Genomic DNA, 17297 nt, shown 5'->3' with positions numbered 1-17297 from the left:
CGGGGGATGTGTAAATACAATTGATGCACATTAAATCCCACATTAAACACCTAAAGTAGAATTCAGATCTGGGGAATGGTATGAGAAGGAGGGCAAAACAAATGTTAATATACATTATAGGAACATAAGTTAATGGCAAGTCAGGCTGTTGCTGTGGAAATTTACATTTCCAACAGTGTCGATGCATGTTAATATCACAGTTGCTTCCTCCCACAGCTGACCTTACCTCCTGTAAGTAGAAGACATTACTGCTGAAATTTTGCTGTTAATGCATGTTAATACAATTAGGGCCCCTAATTTGTACCTGTGGCTACAAAAGGAAGGTAAAGTGACTTTCCTAAGGTTATGAGGAACATCAGGATTTGAAATCTTTTTTGCTGGTTTTAGCCTATTGCTCTAATTGTAGACTGCTCCTCCAAAGAAAACAAATCCTTGATTAACTGCAAATGATTTTGGGCCCTACTTGAGCAGGAAGCCCAAAAAACAGATGAATATGACTGGGTAAAATAATTCTTACATTTTTCTGTTACATTTTGTAATCTATACTTTTAATTCTTTAACCATGTCAATGTATTACTTTTATTTTTAGTTCGACCTGAGTTTACTGACACCTTAGCAATCAAACAGGGATGGCATCCCATTCTTGAAAAGATTTCTGTAACTAAACCTGTATCTAACAACACCTACATCACTGAAGGCAGTAATTTTGTCATTATCACTGGACCAAACATGAGTGGAAAATCAACATACCTTAAACAACTTGCTCTTTGTCAGATTATGGCCCAGATAGGTGAGCATTCTCTAAGGATTTAAATAGTTAAATTGCACTTATTTTTAATGTCTTTGTAAAATGGTGACTTTTTAATATCTGAGAATGATCTGATTTTGCACCTGTGTCATACCCTTTCATATCTGTAGAGCACACAGACCAGTCGAAATTCAGAGAAAGCAAATTTTATCTTAGGACAAGCAGGCAGCATATTCTCATGTGGGATGGTGTCATCCACGGAGCCCAGTATGGACAGTGTTAAAAGTGTACTGTCACTTTAAGACAGGGGTGTCCAACCTTTTGGCTTCCCTGGGCCACATTGGCCGAAAAAAATGTTTCTAGGGCCGCACAAATGCACAAACACTGCAGCAAGACAGAGGAGTAAGCCGGTAAACACCCGAGGACAGCAGAGGAAAACACTGCATCGTCTTCAACCGAGGCTGCTCAAAATACTTCATGGGGCTGCAGGTTGGACACCCCTGCTTTAAGACTTTCGTGAAGCTTCGAGACTGCCCACATCGCACTTGCACGAGTGCCTCAGTTCTTTGTTTTCCGCAGAGCAAAGAAGTAGTGTCTAGATTTTGTCCATATGTGTTGCCTTCCCATCTCGCTAATTCAATTATTTTTGACCTTCGGGTTCTTTTACTTTATTGTTTTTCTTTCATTCATAGTTTATTCACCATCAAGTTTTCAATCGCCTTTAGACTTTTTTCTTCATTCGGGCCTTGTGCCTGTTCAGCCTTTGGGTATCGAGTAACCATTGCTTTTTTGACCTTGCCGCTGCAATTTTCCTCTCATGTTGAAGCCTTCCAGAAGTGCTCTCATTGCCAACAGCCCATCTCTCATTGACCCACACAACTGGTGCATTTGGTGCCTTGGGCCGGAGCATCGAGTGGACTCTTGTACCTGCTGCTTTATGCTCAAAAAATGCTTTCTCTAGGTCTGATGCATCCAACAGGAGAAATTTTTATTTAATTCGATTTCTATCCCGTCCTCCCAGGAGCTTAGAACGGTTTACAAGCCATCATTCACAGTATATTACATTGGCCTGCTACTACTACTGCAACGGTACTGGCATCGATGCCTCCCTCAATGTCGGACTCAGTTCCTGCATCAGATAAACCTTCTATGAAGCCGCCCTCATCCCATCCAGCGTTGCAGGCATCTTCAGCATTGAGTCCCTAGATGCATGATAAGCATTGACGCCATCATCATTCTTCAGCTACTGAGCAAATAGTACCAGTTCAATCCATCCAGGACCAACTTAAGGAGTTTTTCCATCAGGAGCTGGCCGTGTTGCTGCAGATGCAATCAGCACTGGTGCTTGCACCGTCTCCCCCAGTACTGGCCCAGCCTGAGCATAGTTCATCGAGGCTCCAAGATACTACTCCTCACTCTCCTGGTACCGAGAAAGCATTGAAGTCACACGGTACCGAACCTTGCTCTTCTGTAAAATCTACAGCTAAAAGAACATTGAGGTCTCATGGCACCAGCTCCCATTCTCCTCGACACAAATCAAGATCCACTCACTCCTGGCATTGAACTTCATTATCGATGATCGGTCATCAGTTTTTGTATGGTACAATTCCAGAGTATTTTGAGAGTAAGATGACCATCTAGCAACCCAAAAGATCGTTGTGCAATCTGAAGGAGCCTACCCAACTTGTTTAGTTGTCCACACAACCGCTTTCTCCAATTGTCATCCATATGGTACCTTATTATTTTGGGGGGCCCCTGAGGAAGGAGTGTTCCTTCGAAGCACGGATTGTGTCGGATCCCGGTTCACCAACCTTCTTGGACCATATTTTGGATACAAACTGTTTTATGTTCATTTTAAAGTTTTTTTGTGTTTGTTGATTAAAGACATGGTATCTTGTACACCATTCTTGCTGTTCTTTTCCTTTTTGTTTGCAGGAACGGGTTATATCATGGGTGGAAATTGAGCATGGACTTTACACGGTAATTATCACATACTGAGATGAGTGCATCTGCACTAATTGTGAACACACTAAAGAACTTGCAGAGATGAGCAAGGGAATTTTATTTATCTACAAATATTTCTATTCCACACTATCTCTAGCATTCTAGGTGGATCATAATTCAACATATATATTTCAGAACAAAACTCATAAGACTCTTCAATCACATAAACACTAAAATCAATATTTAAGTTCTTACTATCATCCATATTCAAGTCAATTGGTATGCCTTCTGAAATAAAGTTTTCAGTGCCACACTTGCTGGTTAAATCTCATGGTTGAGCCTGCATGCAGATGCTCTTATAGCTAGAAACCTTTTTTATATAGGTTCCACTAGGCATAGGCATCAGAATGGAGAGCAATGGCTCCCACAAAAATTGCAGATGTAAGAGCAAAGCTTTTTACCACCCCATGAGAACAGTAAAAAGCCTTGCTCCTTGGGGGTGGGGGAATGGGAAGACCTTGTGCTTTTCTCCCTACTGCTGGAGCATACCTTCCTGAGCCAGCCAATCCCACACAGGCCTGCTTGTGGCCTTCACTTGCTGGGCCCCATCCTTATGATGCAACTTCCTGTTTTTGCAAAGACAGAAACTTATGTCATATGGAGAGACCCCACAAAATAACTCCTCAATAACTTTGCCAAAGGTGCTTAAAAGATCCAAAAATAAGGCAAAACCTAGTCTAAGGGTTCTGAGAGTGCTGAACGCAACCACAACACACCTGAATTCAATAAACAAGGCCAATCAATAATAACTCAATATAAGTGATAGAGGCCACCTGAGTGTGAGGGTCAGCGAAGGGAGAAAAACTCCAGCGCTTCACACAAAGGAACAAAAGTGCAATACTTTTGCCTGCACACCATCACTGGTGGCCTCGTGTGTGCAAATCAAATCAAAAGTGATAAACCACAATCAGGTGATAATAATGTTCAATGTGAGGGATGCAGAACGCACTCAACCCTCCCCAGCGAGCTCCCACCAGAATATAAAAGTCATAACCAACTTATCTTCAGACGATGAAGGAACAGTTGACAATAACTGGATGTCAAATGACGGGTTCAACCAAGCCCGGTTTCGGGAGATTAACGTCCCTTCCTCAGGAACCCTCAGCTGGAAATAAAAAACGATGAACCGAGGAGCCAGCAAGGCTTTTTATTTCCAGCTGAGGGTTCCTGAGGAAGGGATGTTAATCTCCCAAAACCGGGCTTGGTTGAACCCGTCATCTGACACCCAGTTATTGTCAACTGTTCCTTCATCGTCTGAAGATAAGTTGGTTATGACTTTTATATTCTGGTGGGAGCTCGCTGGGGAGGATTCTTTGAGTGCGTTCTGCATCCCTCACATTGAAAATTATTATCACCTGATTATGGTTTATCACTTTTGATTTGATTTGCACACACGAGGCCACCAGTGATGGTGTGCAGGCAAAAGTATTGCACTTTTGTTCCTTTGTGTGAAGCGCTGGAGTTATTCTCCCTTCGCTGACCCTCACACTCAGGTGGCCTCTATCACTTATATTGAGTTATTATTGATTATTGGTCTTGTTTATTGAATTCAGGTGTGATATGGAGAGACCCAGCAGATAAAATGCCACAAGCAGGCCTGTGTTGGATCGGTTGGTTCTGGAAGGTATGCACTGGTAGCAAGCAGGGAGGGAAGAAAGAAGACATGCGGCAGGGAGAGAGGGCTGTGCGGTGCTGGACATAGGAAGCAGGTGCTGTGTGCCAAGGGGAGCACTGGAGACGCCGGATACCAGGAGAGGGGCTGGAGCCGTCGGACCTGTGAAGGAGGCAGATGGAGATCAGACACATGCTGGACTTGCAGGAGGGGATGGAAGGGCAGGGCACAAGAGGGGGTCTGGTCTGGAGGGAAGAGAGAATGATGCTGAACCCATGAAGGGGCTGGTGCTGAAGGGAAGAGAAAGTGGCAGGAGGGGGGTCTAGAATTGGATGGAAGGGGGAGATATGCTGGATCCACATGGGGGGATTGAATTGAAGCAAAGGGAGAGATGCTAGAGCTGGAGGAAAGGAAGAGGGTGCTGGAGCTGTGTGTGTGGAGGCTGGAGTAGAGGAAAGCAGGAGAGCTGCTGCACCTTTGGGAAGGGGGCAGTTGGGAAGGTACAGAGGTGCTGGACCTGTGGGGGCGGGGAGGAGGAAGAAGGGAAGATAAAGAGATGTACTAAGCAGAGGGAAGTGAGAGGGAGAGAACCAGGAATCTATAATGAAACAGTGGAGACAATGGGCATGGAGAGGAGAATAGGAATAGGGACACAAAGAGATACATAAGGATAGTACCTGGACATAGAGGGGCAATGCCAGACTTGGGAGTGGGTATATGACAGACACAGGGAAAGTGCTAGGTATGGGAAATAATAGGAACACTTGAAGGGAGATGCTGAACTTGAGGAGCCTCTCATGAGGGAACTTGTCAAAAGCTTTCTGAAAATCTAGATATACTACATCAACTGGCTCACCTTTATCCATATGTTCACACCTTCAAAGAAGTCAAGCAAATTGGTGAGGCAAGATCTTCCTTGGCTGAACCCATGCTGACTCTGTCTCATTAAATCATGTTTGTGTTCCACAATTTTATTTTTTAGAATTGTTTCCACCATTTTGCTTGGTGCTGAAGTCAGGCTTACCAGTCTGTAATTTCCCAGATCTTCCCTGGAACCCTGTTTAAAAATCAATCTAATCTAGTCTTCGGTTTATATACCGGGTCATCTCCCAATGGCGCTCGACTTGGTTTACAAGTAATTAAAGACCAGAGTACATACGAACAAGGACATGGGAGGGAATAAAATAGTGCAGAGCTATCAATTTGGTGATTCTTTTGGTAGATCATTCAGGAATTGTGTAACTAGCATAGTTTTTAGGACTTTACGAAATTATTGTAGGTGACCTATTAATCTGAGTCAGGAAGTCCATTCCAAGTTTCTACCAGTTTCTAAGCAAAAGATTGTCTATTTAATTCCCTTAAAGGTTGGGAACAATAGTTTGCATTTCTGTGTATTCCTTGAATAGCAAGATCTAAGGTTTATTCCAATATAAAGGGCCACCCTCCAGTCTTCAGGTACTACAGACAATTTTGTAAATTATCTTAATCAAATACAAATTATTGTTTACAAAAATATATATCACTGTGATATCATTAATACTAAGCTGGTACCCCTTTTTTTTTCCAAATAATGGTAGTTTTACAATGCAAACATTTTTTAACTTGCAAAAATCACTGAGTGGTCATGCTAAAAAGTCTGCTGTTTACTTTGGGGATTTTTTTTTTTTTTTAAATCACTTGTTTCTAATTAAAATTCTTACTTTTTCCCTTGCACTATGGCCTAGATTCACTAAACTTACCGATCTGGATCGTTGTTGGGTGATTCTTGGCCAAGTTCTGCCGAGCGACTGATTCACAACAGATTCTACATGCAAATGATCTGATCGGACGCACGCCCTACAATTATCAAAACGCATGCACAGAGTATCCTTGTTGGTTATTGATGCAATTTACATATGTCCTTGCTCTTCGTCCTTTACCACATAGTTAGTGGGTGAGATTTATTCCCGCACATCTTTGGCAGGCATTGAATGCACCGCCCGCAAAGCACAAGTAAGCTCAAAAGGGGGAGAGGTGGCCGCAATTTGCTTTTGCTGGCCCTACAAGTTGGACATTTTTAAAAAGGAATGATTTGTGGCCGATACAGTGAAGCCAGATTATCGAACAGAACACGCTTTAAACCCGCGGGTTAAAACCACGGGCTCACAATGTGCTTTTTACAGAATATATAAAAAAGGAATTCTTAACGCATATGTAAAGTTAATTTACAGTTTTATTTTTAATTTTGATGGTTGTTTTATATGGGGTTGTAACTTCGATACTGATATTTCAGGCAGAACAGGGCAGGAGAGTCAGCAACGATAGTAAGCGACTGGTCCTTAGCAGACCTTCTTTTCAGATCGGCAAACCCAATTGGTGTTTCTTCTTCTGCTTAGTGAATCGATCGCTTCCTACTTTTGCATGTCATTTGCATGGGCGGATCAGATCGGGTAGGAGATTGATCAGGCAGAAGTTTAGTGAATCAGGGAACGATCACAAAACCAGTGAACATATGGATAAAGGTGAGCCCGTTGATGTCGTGTATCTAGATTTTCAGAAAGCTGGTTTTGCGATCGTCGGGATAAGATCGGAAGGTTTAGTGGATCTAGCCCTTTGTTCTTACTTTAATTGTTCAATTATCCTATAACAAATGTAGTTCCTCCCTTCTTCCCTCTATGTTCCAGTATGTCTATTTGGTATAGCATTAGGTCTATGTCCTTTAACATTCTAAAACTTTTACTTTTGTATTTCACCTAGAAATATTTTAATAGGCGTCTGTATCAAATTTTAATAAAACTTTAAAGATAACCTCGTTCCACTTGGCACATATATGTAGACAGCAACAACAAATTTCACCTTGAAATTCCAAGCAGTTGTTGAGAAAAAGTAAAAAAAAAACAAAAAACCCCAACATTTCTAGGGAATTACTTTTTTGTGCCTCACCCTGTATAAAGAAAAGTAGGCACATACTTTCCTTTATAGAATAGGTATCCTCTACACACCTAAATATAGGTATGCTATTATCAAGTTTCAAGTTTATTCAATCTTTTGATGGATCGCCTATAACAATTTCTAAGCGATGTACATAATATAATAAAAAGAAATAAGAAACTTAACATAATAGTTATATTAACATAACATAAAAACATTTAAAACTTACTTGAGGGGAAAGGGAAAAATAAAAGTTACAATTTCGGGTTTCGTAAGAATAAAGGGCAAGAACAAAAGGTAGGGTAAAAGAGGTAGCACAAGGTGGCTCAAGCACACTTCATAAGCAATAATACCAAAACGTAAGAAATTTAAAAAAACTGTTATAGAGTTACTCTCAAATTGCCTGAACTTGTGTATGTTCAGGAGTGTTGTACTTTTTTCCTTGAAGTGTACTTTTGTCAAAAGTCAATTTGCACTTTCGTATATAGGGCCATTAAGATGGAGGAGGGAAATTACTAGCTTTTGTAGTTATAACCAATTATGTTTGAAATGCATTAGTGTATAAAATTCCATACAATTGCTTAGAACATAAAATAATATTTAACAGAAACATTCTCTATTTTGTAGGTTCTTATGTGCCAGCAGAATATGCATCTTTTAGGATTGCTGAACAAATTTTTACTAGAATAGGAATGGATGATGATATAGAAACTAATTCATCAACATTCATGAAGGAAATGAAAGAGGTATTAACCATATCATGTTGACATTTAGCGACAGTAATCTTTTTAAACCTGATTTATGTTGTAAATAGATGCAGATTTCTGCAGGTGGTCTTTGATTTTATATAGATTGATTTCTACTACTTCTTTAGTATCCAGTGTTGAGCTCTTCTTCATTAGAGTTACTTGGATTAGAGCAAAATACAGTAGCCAGTTTCATCACTGAGATGGGACCAGGCCTCATGACTCCTTTCATTCCAGATCATCAGAGGTAGGTATGTAAACCACCAAGGTTGAAATAAGAGATCAGTTCAATCCAATAAATAAAAATAAGTATAGATAAATTAATAAACAAATTAAAATGTTAATTTAATAACTGATAAAACTGCAAAGTTCTAAAACCTGACATTTTGCCATGTTTTGGCAAAACCATCATTGAGGTAAAAAACTGTGAAAAAGGAATATAGGACTCTTGTCCTATCAGTTAGCTTAATTCATAGGTATCTTTCCCCTTTCTCTCTTTAGAACGTGTTACTGGTCTGAATTCTCTATTCTTATTACTGGAGTCTATGGCTAAACACATCCCATCCTAGTGATGCTGTAGCCCCTTTCACTTGCTCCATCCCAATGTATTCAACCCATTATCCCGTCGACTTATCAGTTTACCTGTTAATTCCTCACTTTTTGATTCCTGAGTAAATGGTGTTTTTTATAATCCCTGAGTAAATGACATTCTAATTGAAATGGGAGATGAGAACAGCATGAAGAATAGTGTGAACAGTTGACTCATCCAAGTATAGAAGTAACCTAATGGTTAGTGCAGTGGCCATGGCATCCAGACTGTGATATACCATATATACTCAAATATAAACCAGGATTTTTGGGCCAAAAAATTGGCCTAAAAATGGGAGTCCTGGTTTATATTCGGCTCACCACCCTTACACCCCTTCCAAAATTATTGCAGGCCACCGCCACCGCCGCCACCACAAGGCTCTGCATTCTGCCGCCCTCCCTGTCCTAGCCTCAGGCTCATACCTCTACTGATGATCGTCAGTGGAGGTGCAGCGGGCAGGAGCAAACTTTCCAAGTTTCTGCCCCGCTGTTAACTGGCTACTTGTGAGCGTCTTTGGCTGCTGAGAAGAAGCATGAGCAGGCATGCGATTTTGTACTGCTGCTCAGTGCTGAGTGGCTTCTGTAATGGCTCCTGCGAATTGCACGAGAATTCGCGGGAACCATTAAAGAAGCCGCTCAGCACTGAGCAGCAGCGCAAAATCGTGCACCTGCTCGTGCTTCTTCTCAGCGGCCGAAGACGCTCACAGGCAGCCAGTTAACAGCAGGGCAGGAATTTGGAAAGTTTGTTCCTGCCCACTGTACCTCCACCGATGATCACCAGTAGAGGTATGAGCCTGAGGCTAGGACAGGGAGTGCGGCAGGCTGCAGAGCCTGGAAGGTAGGGAGGGTGAAGAGTCTGATGGGGGAGGGAAGGAAGGAGGCTTGGTGCAATGCCTGACAGGGGAGGGATGGAAGGGTGCTGTGTGCTGTGCCTGGCAGAAAGGGAGCTGAGTGCAGAGCCCGACAGGGCAGGGCACTTGACTATTAAGCCTCCCAACTTATATTCGAGTCAACCATTTTTCTTCCTTTTGGGGTGAAAGGGGGGGGGTCTCGACTTATATTCAAATTGACTTATATTCAAGTATATACAGTAATAAATTTATATCTGGATTCTTGAGAAGTACTGTAATTTACTAACAGAATGACATCTGCATAATAAGCACTGACACTCAAATCCTGAACTATGGTGGCTAGGGGGTTTGGAAAGACATCAAACAAGAGAGATGAAAGGATTAAACTCTGGGACACAACACAGCAAAGAACTTGAGGGATCAAAGCAAAGGTGGGTGGAAACTTGATAACAAGATATTGCAGATAAGCACTAAACCATGCTAAGGCCTAGGGGCAGGATTCACTAAACTTCCAAACCGTGCACGATCTGTCTCCTATTGCATGCCGGCCGACTGATTTAGTAAAGGCCTGCATGCAAATGGAGACGATCGTTAGCACGCCCCTTACCCAGAGCCAGAGTGATCCGCGCTCATGCGCACACCCTGACAGTAGTGACAGGAGAAGCAGCCTCCTGTCACTGCTGTCAGAGCTCAGCCCAGCCCAGATCTCTCTTGCCTGCTTTTGGACTCACCTGCTCTCTGCCGCCGTTACCTGCAGTGCAAGCCGGGCCTGCACTGCGGAGAATGGCGGCAGAAAGCAGAGTCTGGAACAGGCAAGAGAGATCTGCCCAATACCCCCCAGGCCACGATCTCTCCTACCTGCCCTGCTCTGCTCTGCCACCCCCCGGAGAAAAAAGCAGGAGGGATGCCAACTCCCTCCTGCCATCAGTGTTAAAACGGAAAGAAAAAAAAAACAGCAGCGCGGCACTCCCCTCACGACCAGCACAGCCCCCCCCCCTGACATGGCACGACCCACCCCGACACGGATCGGCCTACCCCCGACACCAAAGTTGGGAGCTGGAGGGGTGCTCAGTCCCTCCTGCTCCTAGGCCTCCCACCCCTCCGGCCCACCCCTGGTCGGCTCAGGTGGTCGGGCCCAACCCACCCACCCCGGTACTTTTACAATTGTTGGGAGCAGGAGGGGTGCCTGGTCCCTCCTGCTCCTTCAAGGCAGGCTCCCATCTTCTGCAGCAGGAGGGGTGCCCGGACCCCCCTCCTGCTCCTACGTCATTGAAAATCTTCGGGAGGAGGAGGAAAGTCCTCCTCCTCTCTGGCCAGCCGCCACCCCAATAGCGGCCTTAGGCCCCGCCCCAGTGCATCATCTGATGCACGGGGAGAGGCCTAAGGCACTGATTGGCTGAGGCACCTCAGGCTCTTCCCTTTGGAGGGGCCAGGGCACCTCAGCCAATCAGGGACTTCCTTAGGGAGGAGTCTAGGGAAGTCCCTGATTGGCCATTTTTTCTGTTGTTGTTCCAACCCTATGGAATGCTCTGCCTATTTACCTCAGACAGCAAGACTTTTTCAAAATTCAGATCGGATTTAAAAACTTTTCTATTTAAAGACGCCTATAGTTGTTAGGATTTAGCAGGACTTGGATTTGCAGGACTTTTTTTTTTAATCCCTTCCTTTTATTCTGTCCCCTTCCCAGCTTTTCTATTTATGGATTGTATTTTTTCCCCCTCTTCCCCTTTTGTTTCTGTATGTCAAATGCCTTTCTATGTATTTAATATGTCCACACATACTATCAAATTATTTTTAAACATTTTTCTGTACACCGTCTAGATTCTTTTAGATAGGTGGTCTATCAAAACCTAATAAACTTGAAACTTGACTATCCGGGTGAAATTCAACCTATAGTGGTCAACACCTCAATAACCGCCAAGTACCACTGGTTGAATATTGGGCACAAAGTATTCACAGTATAAGTTATGATATGTTCCTTTATGTAAATTTACTGTTATTGAACAACAAGAAAAAACGGCAGAAACTTTCACAAAAGTAAAATCCTGCTTTACTTTGGTGAAAGTTTCTGCTGAGATTGTCGGTGCGCGTTTCATTTCAGGTTCGTACAGACCTATGTTTACTATCAATTTATATTGTGGTTTAATTCACCCCTGAAGAAAGCGTGTTTACCAAAACATGGACCTTGTCGGGTCCATAGGTTTGTTTGAAGGGTGGTAACATCAACCTCATTTATATTTGATATAATAAACATAGCCTGCATCTTGTACATTTTGTCTGCAGTTTTTTCTTGTTTTTCATCTGTTGTCTTTCTTCTACTGCAGTATCTGTTGGATTTTTTCTTCGTTTTTGTGCTAATTTACTGTTATCACCATTTTTCTTCACCAGATAACATATATCGTGCAGAATTCCAATGACAAATCACTTATAATAATTGATGAATTAGGCAGAGGTACCAGTACAGAAGAAGGCATTGGCATTTGTTATGCAGTCTGTGAATACCTGCTGAACCTGAAGGTATGATATTTTGATTTTAGCCTTTGCTTTTGCTCAGTGTGTGTTTACAGATTCACAATGTCTGTTCTCTGTATTAAGTGGTGTTTTTTTATCCTTGAAAGTGCAGTGTTGCTCATTGAATGGCTGCTAGTGGGATTGTGAATTTTATATTCATGTAAAATCTTTCATTCAGTATGTTGTGTAGTTATATATTTCAAATGCATGTCGAAAATGCTTACTCTAAAAGAATTGTATTTATCTATTTTTGTTAGGCTTTTACACTGTTTGCCACACATTTTTTGGAATTGTGCCATATAGATACTTTATATCCCAATGTTGAAAACAATCATTTTGAAGTTCAACATGTGAGAAGTAGTACTGGAAACAGGGAAATGATATCTTATACCTACATACTTTCTAAAGGACACACAGAGGAAAAGAACTATGGTAATATTTGATGATATCAAAAATTACATTAGTATTACAAAAATGTGATATTTAATACTTTTTATAATAATACCCAGGATCATTTGATGATTTTTCCTATAGATGTTTTAAATAGAATGACTCTTTTTCATTAACTGAAAATGGTTATGTACAAGCTACTCCTTTGTTCCACTGTTGTGAGTGGTAACATCTGAAATAATAAAACGCTAGCCGCGCATGCACACTCAACTGCGTGCTTCCGTTTTCCCTGATCCGAGATGTAGGTCCGTGGCCTTGCAGGAGTGCGCATACGCGAGTCCCTAGCCTTACTTGGCCAGCAAGAGTGCTGATGCGGCGGCCACACAAATCGGAAAGCGCTGGGCAGATCACCTCCACAAGCCAGGACTGCAGCCAGCCACCGCGACACGGTGGAAGAACAACAGCAGCCCTCGAGCTCCTCACCAGCCTGTCCCACCCCCTCGAGAAGGGCTGAAAAGCTGGCCTCGCGCGCTCTGCAACCAACTGCCGCTCGCTTCCGCGTGCCAGGGTGATGCACAGGCGCGGGGCCTCCTGCAGTGTCTGGAAGCGGCGATGGCGGTGCTGCTGCTGGTGGCGCTGCTCCCGCTGCTGTGCGCGAGCTACACGCCGGAGCAGGACCCCGCCTGTCGGCAGCATGCGCTTCGCTCGGCTGCTCCGTCTCTGCCGGGGCTGCCGGACCCAGTTCCAGGAGCTCAACCGCCTCCTCTACAACGTCTCAGCTCCCACACTCTTCAAAGTGCTGCTCTCATCATCTGGCAACGCTGCTCCTCTCCCCCTGTTCCACCATCCCTCAACTTGCAGTTCTGTCTTCCTCCCATCAGTCTTCATCTTTCTGCACTGCTCCTCTCCGCTCCCCCTCATCTCCACACTCTTCAAAGTGCTGCTCTCCTACCTCAACTTGCAATTTCCTCTCTTCTTCTCTTCCTGCTCCCATCACTCCTCATCTTTTTGTACTGCTACCCTCTCTCCCACATTTGCCACACTCCTCAAAGTGCTGCTCTCCTTCCCTTATCCTGCAACACAGATCCCCCTCACCACTCAATTTGCAATGCTGCTCCCGATCCCCTCCCCCAGATCCTAACACCCCTCATTATGCAATGCTGTCTTGCCCCCCCAAACTACAATCACTCCCTATGTGATAGCGCTGCTCTCCTCCCCATAGCTCCCACCTTCCCCCATATGGCAGTGTTGCTTCCTCAACCCCTCATGAGATGGCACTGCTCTACCTCCCTCCATCAGCAATCCCAAGAGGTTAGCACTGCAGGAAGGCCTGTTTTGGGAGGGAAGGTATGGGTGATTGCTTCTGTACTTTTGCTAGCCGCCGCACCCAACCCACCCAGGCCCCACTCCCTCTCGCGGCGCTGGCGGCAGCTGCGGGGAGGAGGGCTCTGAGCCGCTGAAGACTATCCCCAAAACACCAGTCCGCTATTTCGGAGCAGCGGCTGACAGGAGGAGTCGGTTTCGACTGCGCACACCGGTGCGGAGCAGTGGCTGCCAGGAGGAGGCCTTCACAGTGCGGCACTGGCGGCCTTCCTTCAAGGCAGCACAGCTAAAGCACTCAGGTAGTACATAGGACAGGGGGAAAAAAAGGAAGGGAGGCCTACTGCTGGACAGGGGGAGCAGGAAGAGGTGCTGATGGACAGGGGGGAAAAAGGAAGGGAGGCCTACTGCTGGACATGGGGTGCAGGAAGAGGTGCTGATGGACGGGGGGGGGGGAAAGGAAGAGAAGCCTACTGCTGGATAGGGGGACACAGACACACACACACACATATTCTAGCACCCATTAATGTAACGGGCTATAAAGCTAGTTACATCATAACACAAGAACAGAAAATGAATAACTAACAAAATGAAATAAAATATTTCATGGACATTTTGCACTGATGAGATCATATAAAACTGACAATACATCTGAACAAATAGAAACTGTACTTCACCTGATTGAGTAGCTGTCACTTTCTTGTTCAGGCTGAGTAAAGCAATATTTTTCCTACTGATTGACTGTTCATTTTTTGTAGGGTGAAATTTGATATGTGCAAATAAAGCAACATACTGTAAGAGAAAAGAAAACTAAACTATATCTTCTGCCAGTTCTTCTTGGTTATCTTAGTTTCTTTTAATTCTAGGCACACTGTATAATCTCTTCTCTCCACAAATATTCTCTGGGAATGTATACCTGAAGGTGATTGTTTTTCATGGAAATGGGATAAATCTGAATTTGTTTGCAGGTTATTAACAAAACTTATTAGTTGACAGCAGATAAACCTGTATGGTCCATCTAGTCTTCCCAATAGAATAAAGTCATAATGTCTGCAATGTGATAATGTGATACTATGGGCTCCTTTTACAAAGCCACGCTAGAGCCTTAACGCGCAGAATAGTGCGCGCTAGCTGCTACCGCCTCCTTTTGAGCAGGCGGTAGATTTATGGCTAGCGCGTACTAATCCGGTGCTTGCGTTAAAAACAGTAGCGCACCTTTGTAAAAGGAGCCCTATATGTACATACTTGATTTGTTCTTGCCATTTTTCAGGGCACAGACTGTAGAAGTCTGCCTAGTATTGGCCTATCTGTTCAGCCATAATCTGGGCACAGATGTAAACGTCTGCCTGGCACTGGCCTATCCAACCATGATCAGAACACAGACATAGAAGTCTGTCCAGAACTGGCTTTGCATCTCAGTTACTAGTGTTGCCATCTAATCATTGCTAAGCTTGTTTGGTTCCATGCCTTACATGCAGAATTCCTTTATGCTTATCCCACCCCTTTTGAATTCTGTAACCTTTTTCATCTCCACCACCTCCTGCTGGAGGGCATTCCAGGAATCTACCAACATTTCCATGAAAAAGTACTTCCTGACATTATTCCTGAATTGGTCTCCCTGCAATCTAAATTCATGTTCACTAGTTCTATCACCTTCCCTCCTCTGGAAAAGATTTGTATATTAATACCTCTCAAATACTTGAATGTCTGTATCATAATTCTTGAACCAACATAAAAATTGTTGAAAGATATTGGCATGCATGAGGTTCAAAACTAAATAAATATATTTCCTATTCAGATACACTCTGGAAGTATATGTGTCTTTTGGGGGATGAATGAATATTTAGAACAGTGGCTCCTAATCTTGTCCTGGAGGACCACCAGCCAGTTGGGTTTTCGGGATAGCCCTAATGAATATGCATGAGAGAGATTTGCATATAATGGATGTGATAGGGATGCAAATCTGCTCCATGCATATTCAATAGGGCTATCTTGAAAATCTGACTGGCTGATAGTCCTCCAGGACAGGGTCGGTAACCACTGATTTAGAACAATAACACACAAGTATAGCAAACTTCCTAATTTTACAATTTTAGGATTAAAAGCTGCTGAAGTTTCTTCATTACCTCCATCAGTCTTGTTGGATGCAAAGGAACTCATTGCTCAGATTGTCAAACAAATTTTGGTATGTATTAACACCATTATATTACTGATAACTTCTAGATCAGGGATTGTTCATACATACTTTGCAAGCCATATATATGTAAGAGGAGAAAAAGGATATTTCTCTGGGAAGTGAATATTATTTAACTCTGTGCTGTGGTATTTAAAAACTGAGATAAAAGAGAAATTGTAGGTTCCTTTATAAAGACAGTTTAAATTTAAAAACAGCGAACTTTGTTTATTAACTAATTTCCATAGTATAACTGCTTTCCCCAATGTTTTTAAACTTAAACTTTCTGCCAGACAGAAACTTAACTGTCACAGCCTACAGCATTAAAAGATAGCCTCTAGAAGGCACAGCAGAGCCTAGCTTAGTCGTCTTCCCTCCCCCACCCTTCCTAAATCCTGTCCACCCCTAGCACATTTCTTCACGTAGGGCCCCTTATACAAAGCTGCGGTAACGTTGCTGCTGCGGTAAGAGCACCAAAGCCCATAGGAATTGAATGGACTTTGGTTCATTTACCATGGCAGCATCGCTACTGTGGTTTTGTAAAAGGAGCCCTTATAATCTTAATATATAGTCAGTTATTCTAATTAGGATAACCGGAAGGGAGTGTTTATTACAGACTCTAATTACTTTCATTATTTGCTAAGAGTAAAATACTAAATAAAGCACACAATATACCATATAATCCTAAGGCTCTTTCCAGTGCAATAGATGTGTCATTCTGTACAAACAGATAATATCCCCATCGCTGCAAACTTTCCAAAAAGGAATCCTCTCCTGATTTTTTTCTGTAACCCTCATACTTCACTGGGATCCCTATTGCCACCTACATTTTTTTTTTCCTTCGGTGCATGAGCCTGAAGGAGTGTTTCTGTTCTCTCCCTTTTTATTTATTTTAATCAGTGTTTTTCAGTCAATTTTTGGTGGTTTTAGTGCTTGAAGCTTACCAATTTCAGAGACAGCTATACCTGCATGGAGAAGAAGCAGACTGGTCTGCAACTGACAGGCCAATCCCTTGTGGTACCTGTTAGCCAGCCTGCAGAAGTATATTTTGGAACTTGGGGCCATCCCCACTTACCGTTCCTCACCTACTGTTCAGCAGGGCATCCCTAAGAGGCTCAGCAGTGTCTTGCATGGTGCTACCTGCATTCCACCTCCCCCCTTCTGTATTGCATCCATCAGTCCGTAGGGGTGGGGTTTCAGCTAGACGTGTCTGAACTGACAGCCCAAAGATCAACATTGGAAAGGACTCTCAGCATGAGGCATTGATTTCTTCTCCTTTCCAGCTACTGTAAAGAGCTGATGCATGACTGCAGCACATTGCCAGCATATACTACAGCGAGTAAGGCTGTTACAGCCTATGAGGTAATCGGGAGAGGGGGGGTGTTCAAAAGCCTGTTTTTTTTTTATTTCCTGCATGTTTCCCTGTGGTTCCCCCTCAAAAATC

The 17297-nt window shown here is 43.2% G+C and overlaps 1 protein-coding gene across 1 annotated transcript in view; it reads left to right on the top strand.

Moving 5' to 3' along the window:
- MSH4 (mutS homolog 4) overlaps nucleotides 1-17297 on the top strand; it is a 103769-nt gene that overhangs the window by 79647 nt on the left and 6825 nt on the right. The window contains exons 15-19 of the mRNA XM_033916866.1: nucleotides 590-790; nucleotides 7902-8020; nucleotides 11848-11976; nucleotides 12228-12402; nucleotides 15777-15865. Of these exons, the coding sequence (XP_033772757.1) occupies nucleotides 590-790; nucleotides 7902-8020; nucleotides 11848-11976; nucleotides 12228-12402; nucleotides 15777-15865 (713 nt within the window). The remainder of the gene's footprint in view (nucleotides 1-589; nucleotides 791-7901; nucleotides 8021-11847; nucleotides 11977-12227; nucleotides 12403-15776; nucleotides 15866-17297) is intronic.

The sequence above is a fragment of the Geotrypetes seraphini genome, chromosome 12 (genome assembly GCF_902459505.1).
Source record: "Geotrypetes seraphini chromosome 12, aGeoSer1.1, whole genome shotgun sequence".
Lineage (NCBI taxonomy): Eukaryota > Metazoa > Chordata > Amphibia > Gymnophiona > Dermophiidae > Geotrypetes > Geotrypetes seraphini.
Note: the sequence above shows the minus strand (reverse complement) of the source record. Positions and strands in the feature narration are given on the sequence as shown.